We start from the raw sequence: 6,248 nt of genomic DNA on the forward strand, positions 1-6,248 counted from the left end.
GATTTGAGAGTCATTTACGTAATTTTTATTTCAATATTTAAATAAATTTGTTGAGTGTAGACTAAGGTTTTTCATACATATATATATATATATGAGAAGTTGTAGTTGAAATTGACAAAAAGCAAGATAAATCATAATGAAAGGGGGAAAATCAGGACAAATTGTAAATTAATTTAATATAATAGGTAAAAAAAGTTAATATAATAGGTATTCATATATTATGAACAATAATCAAATATCATAATATACTACGTTGCACCGACACCGACACGGGATTCGACACGACACTCCGACAAGTTAATTCTAAAAAATGTTAAATTCCGACATGTTAGGACACGTTTTGATATTATATAATATTTTTAATTTATATAGTATATATTATATTTAGTATTCAATAATTTAACAAAAAAATAAAGCTAAATGTAACGGTTGTTAGAGGAGAAAAGAAATGCAGAAAGGATAAGAAGAGGAGAAGAGGGAATTGAGAGAGAAAGAGTCACGAGAGAGAAGAGAAATTCCAACAATTTTCTGATATCATTTCTTAACCGCCACACACCTACTTATAACCATGAAGGTTGTTACAATAGAAAACACTATTACAATTAAGGAATTAAAATAAGGACACTATTATAGGAGCACAACTATAAGTACTAGTTATTGAGATATACTCATTACCATTATATTCCATTACCGTTCCATTACCGATATATTCCATTACCGTTACATTCCATCCTCCTTCAGACCAACCTCGTCCTCGAGGTTAAGTTATAACAATACCAGGGTCAAAGATAAAAATACATGACATCCCAAATGCAGTTGCCTTTGTTGTTACTTGACGAAGACAAATGTTTGTCCCACAAAAAGCGGCAAGTGTCCAAGTATAGCACCAGCCATTGCAAAGAAACATGGGTAATGTCCACAGATACACAGCACCTTCCTGCATTCCCCAAATAAGAGCTCCACTTAGAGACATTAGATATGCCCCTCGGTGGTGTAATACCACGCCCTTAGGACTAGCAGTGGTACCAGATGTGTAACCCAAAGCAATGCTCTGCCACTCATCACTTTCAAGAAATTTCTCATATTCGATGGCTCCTTTGGCCAAAGCATATCTGAGTTCATTAGGTTTGCAGTTCTCATCACCAATGACAATTAAAATTGGAGGCTTAAAGCTTTTGCTTTTCTCAGACCAGATTTGCAAAGCTTCTTCTGCCAAGGAAAAGAACTCTTGATCCACGATTACAACTGCTGCTGAACAATAACGAAGAAGGAAAGCTACTGTTGATGCATTTAACCGAATATTAATAGTGTTCAGTACAGCTCCTGCCATTGGAATCCCGAAATGAGCTTCATAAAGGGATGGAGTGTTAGGTGCAATGACAGATACCTCATCTCCAACAATATTACATATCTTAGAATCCACCATAGTACTAGGTAAGATATTACCACTCTTATTAGTGTTGTTTCTGTCATTGGGATTATTTGAGAAGAGTCTAGTGTGATGCCGTTTTTGAACCACGACAAATGTTACTGGAGGTTGGTAACTAGGTTCCAAGGATGCACAAGCCTTGCGGATGGCATCAAGCGCATACAGCAAAACCTGGTAGAACTGACTGTCACTTACCCCATCCTTGTAAAAGATTATTCGCAATGGTCTTTGACCAGGTGCCCTCTTAAATGAGAGTAAAAGCTCCCTGATCATACCACCATAAACTACACCACGCTGTGGATCTTTCCAACATTTGAAAAGATCTTCAATGAGTTCTTCGCTATGAGGCTGAGCACAGACCAACCCTGCATACTTTGTTACTTCCCGCCAGTCCTGGGATGCTACAACAGCAACAATAGATGGGCAAGAATCCTTTCCAGGTTCTGGATGAGTTACATCAGCTCCAAATATTATTGTTGGTATATCAATAACCAGTGGAATCCTCCAACTTATAGCATCCAAAAGTACTGTGTTTCTTCCTTCCTTCTTGACATTGATTTGTAGTGCCACATTTGTTAGGTACTGTCTATTAATCTTGAATACATGCTTTGTAAGGCAGCACTGAGAAATCAACCCCAGATTTGTTTCGCAGATTCTTTTGACAGCACCATGCAGAGAGCCATTAATGTCTGGAAGAATGGCAATCAGCAACTCTAACTCTTTCCCATGAAGTTTTTCCATAGCAACAGAATGTACAGACCTCAAAGCCTTATTTACTCGATCTGGTCTCACTGAATATACAGGAATCACAGGGTCCTGATTGAATTCCATGCCAGAGATTTGACACATCTTAACTAACTGTTGGCAAAATCCACGGGCTGTACTTTCCTGTACACTTTGTGAGAAATTAATACATGCCCAATATCTTATGTTACCTCCATTTATAACTTTCTTATTCATCATATTCCACTGACCAACTTGTGGTAAGTATTCTTTCTCTCGTCCAGTGTCATGATACTTCAACCATGGAGCAGGAAGAACCCGAGCCTCAACTGATGCAAGCTTGTTGTCTATGCTAATACCAAACTCCTTTGCATAGGGATTATTTGCATAGTCATTTTGTTGAATTGTCTGCAAAATGTCTGTCTCTTGTTCACAGGGTCTCTGGCATGAAACCTTTAGCAGAGAAGTTATCTCCTTTTCGTTTAGTCCTTTTGTAAATTTCTGGCCTCCAACTATCTTGTATGCCTCCATAGGCAAATAGTTCACCTTCCTTTGGCTGCCTACTTGAAGGCAAGGTAGATGAGAAAATTGGAGTGTATATCCATACATTTCTAGAAAATAATCAACTATTGATTTCATGTCCATTTGGTCATCAAGAGGGAAAATAAGCTCCCTTGTTGGCTGTGAAGTCAGTCCTGATATACTGTACTTTCTGCGAAATGTTCCTCTGTGTGTAACATCCACTTTTACACCTCTTAGTGCCTTTTTAATCTTGACATGATCTGCATCTGACGATGGTTTTGAGTGTACATCTTTTCCCAAAATTTGAGCAACAAATTCAATTACAGGTAGTGGTTCAATGAATGCCATTGATGACATATCAATGTTAAGTGACAATCCCATATGAGTAGGTCTTATACTCTGGGAGAAACCACGCCATGATTCAAGGGCACCACCTAGTTGTGGTGATTTTCTTACATCCGGAGAATAGAGAAACCTCCCAATTGATACATAACTGTTAATGCCAACGTTGGTTTGCTTGTCAATATCAGTAAATCTTCGAATTTGTGAGCAGAACTCCTCCTTGGCTTCCTTGTATGCTTCTTTCATATGCAACAAAAGCTGAGGCAGAGGCATCATCTCTTTGAACAGCAGCTCTGTATTTTTTCAATTTGAGTGTAGCAGCTTGAAGTTATAGGTATCATCATGGTCAGCCATTTCAGCAAACATCTTGTGTGCATAACAAGATAATCTCTGCGTAGCCAAATTAGGGTCACAAACCGTTGCACAAGTTGAATCTGGTGGCTTAGGCAAGGGTGGCTTAACACTCAGTGTGTAGGGAACCACAACACCAAAGATCGCAGAGCGTGGAGCAATAATACCGTACACAGGGGGTTCAAATACAGGAACCTGGAATGGATGAGGGTGGTTCGGGACATCTGAGAACTGGAAGGAAGGATTTGCAATGAACGAGGGTGTTCCCTTAGCAACAAATAATCCACCAAACGACATGGAGGCTGAGGATGCTCCACCAATCGGAGCTAGTGCAAAGCTTGTGGGCACGCTCGTCGATTGTGGGAGGGACGCCATCCACTGGTTTGTAGTCGTAGGGGTTTCGGGGTTCCTGAATCGCTGACGCCTCACAAGATATCCACGAAATAGCCTTTGAATCCTAGTAGCAGCTATATCTTCCAGATTCGCGTGTATCTTATCAATATCAGCCCTAATCATTGCGAAATCAAATTGCATCTCAGCTCGAACCCTTGCGAAATCATATTGCATCTTAGCCCTTGCTAAGTCATCACGTGATTTTGTAAGGGATTGGTCGATTGCATGAAGTGCTACAGTGCTATCATCGCAGCATGATGTAATGGTAAGTGAGATGGAAGGGTGAAATTGGGGATCAATGATTTGGTGTGGACGAGGATGGGTGTTACTTGTAGCTATGGAGGAAGAGTAGATCGATGAAAGCACCATTGTAACGGTTGTTACAGGAGAAAAGAAATGCAGAAAGGATAAGAAGAGGAGAAGAGGGAATTGAGAGAGAAAGAGTCACGAGAGAGAAGAGAAATTCCAACAATTTTCTGATATCATTTCTTAACCGCCACACACCTACTTATAACCATGAAGGTTGTTACAATAGAAAACACTATTACAATTAAGGAATTAAAATAAGGACACTATTATAGGAGCACAACTATAAGTACTAGTTATTGAGATATACTCATTACCATTATATTCCATTACCGTTTCATTACCGATATATTCCATTTCTGTTACACTAAACATATGATATCCATCAATTTTGCAAAGAAACATAATATATTCCAAATGTTTATATTAAACTCAACAAAGTCGTAATCGTAATCTAACGAATCTAATAGTTGAAACTCAAAATGCAACACAACGTAACATTTAATTTTTTTTTTTGAGTCTTTGCAATGAATATTAGAGTGTCGGAAAATGTTGAAGTGTCAGTGAGTGTCGAAAAGTGTCAGACACGACACGTCAGTATTTTTAAAGTATCGGTGTTTTATAGATAGTATATATACTTACAACGGGAACAAAAACCGCAAAAGCAAACAAATCAGCAAAAAAATTAAAAAAGGAATTGCACAAACATTCTATAAATTCGTATATAACTATTATTTCTGCTACGAAACAAAATGGTAGAGGATACAACCAACGACCATTTTTTTGATGCAAAAGAAGCACCAGCAGCAGTCCTCGATCAGAATGAATGTTAGAACTGAAAAATAAAAGAAGAAAAGATAGAACTACATATATTAAATATACGAACATATACATCACCATATCATATCATATTATACATATATCACATTGATTCAACCATTGCCGTCTGACCTTTAGTCCTCCGAAAAAACCTACTGGCTTACCCACCCACCAATTTCCAAGACGGGCGCACGTATCTATGTCCATATAGGATACTAGATCCGAACCCGTATTCGAAACGAAAAACCCGGAAGACATAACCCATTAGATTAAAAGAAAGAAATAGAAAAATAAAATAAACCGAGAGGGAATAATAAATGAAGGTAAGAAGAGAAATTAAGATGGTTTTGTTCACTGTTCAGTGTTGAGTGGCCATGTTCTCGGCGATCTGAGCCAGCGACTGCAAATTGCACCGTACGATGGTGTCCACGAACATGCACGTTTCCTCCTTTGTGTTACCCGTCGGTACGTCAACGACGTATGACTCGATGACAACTGTCCCGCCATTCCCGTCGCCGTGCAGGGTCGTCACAGACCGGTAGTTTCTCAGACGGTGGTCCCCGCCGACAATTCTGAAGCTGATGACGTGGCGCTCGTCGTCCAGGATCTCCAGCCTCTCGGTGCTCGACGCGGCGGGGAGACCGGAGACCAAGCGGACCTCGCGGAGGGCGCCGACGCGAATGCCGTCGCCGGCCACCACGTGGCAGCTCTTCACGAAGTGCTTGTATCCCTGCGGGTTGTCGAAGCGCCGGAGAACTGGCCACACGGTGGACACGGGGGCGTCTATGGGCTGGATCACGACGGAGCAGCACTGGTTGGGCCCCACCATGTGCGCGTGGTGGCGAGCCACCGTGTCCGGGACGCTTACTTTGGCGAGGGGGATCGCGAGACGGCTCGCTGGCGGCGGCGTTTGGGCGTGCTTGGGGCAGTTCACGCCGTTTGCGGCGGCGGCGGTGTTAGTACGGTGGAGCTGAACAGGGGAAGGCATTTTTAGTGCGTATTAATATGAATGTGTTTTCTGTTTCTCTCCTGTATGGGCTATATATCCACAAACCAAAGATGTTAGTTTTTGTGAAAGTTAAAGTGGTTTGTGTATATACTGTTGTTGTTGAATAAGCAACCATATATATGTGGAGGATTCGAGAGTGTGAGAGAGCAACAGATTCTAGTTTTGCTTTTCGACATTTTGGGTTGATACTTTTGTAGTCCAAGTTGGAATATTTTTTGTGTTTCGTAGAGAGAAATACGGTTTTCTTTCTCTCTCTCTCTCTCTATGTTGTGGTCGTTGTTCCTTTTTTGTTTTAGTGTGTGAGGGTGAGAGAGAGAGAAGGTTAAGATAATTGATTAATTGCTATTGAATTGT

General features: G+C 40.5%; 2 protein-coding genes across 2 annotated transcripts; both read right to left on the reverse strand.

Moving 5' to 3' along the window:
* Positions 1-760: 760 nt before the first annotated feature.
* LOC133296723 (protein argonaute PNH1-like) lies at positions 761-3,289 on the reverse strand. The gene has a single exon (XM_061495775.1). It carries the CDS (start codon positions 3,287-3,289, stop codon positions 761-763), a length of 2,529 nt encoding a protein of 842 aa, XP_061351759.1.
* Positions 3,290-4,997: 1,708 nt separating this feature from the next.
* LOC133296662 (abscisic acid receptor PYL4-like) lies at positions 4,998-6,248 on the reverse strand. The gene has a single exon (XM_061495703.1). It carries the CDS (start codon positions 5,871-5,873, stop codon positions 5,244-5,246), a length of 630 nt encoding a protein of 209 aa, XP_061351687.1. The 5' UTR covers positions 5,874-6,248; the 3' UTR covers positions 4,998-5,243.

Source organism: Gastrolobium bilobum, unplaced genomic scaffold (assembly GCF_033153095.1).
Source record: "Gastrolobium bilobum isolate Gb01-03AN ecotype WA unplaced genomic scaffold, APGP_CSIRO_Gbil_v1 utg6129, whole genome shotgun sequence".
In the NCBI taxonomy this organism is placed as follows: domain Eukaryota; kingdom Viridiplantae; phylum Streptophyta; class Magnoliopsida; order Fabales; family Fabaceae; genus Gastrolobium; species Gastrolobium bilobum.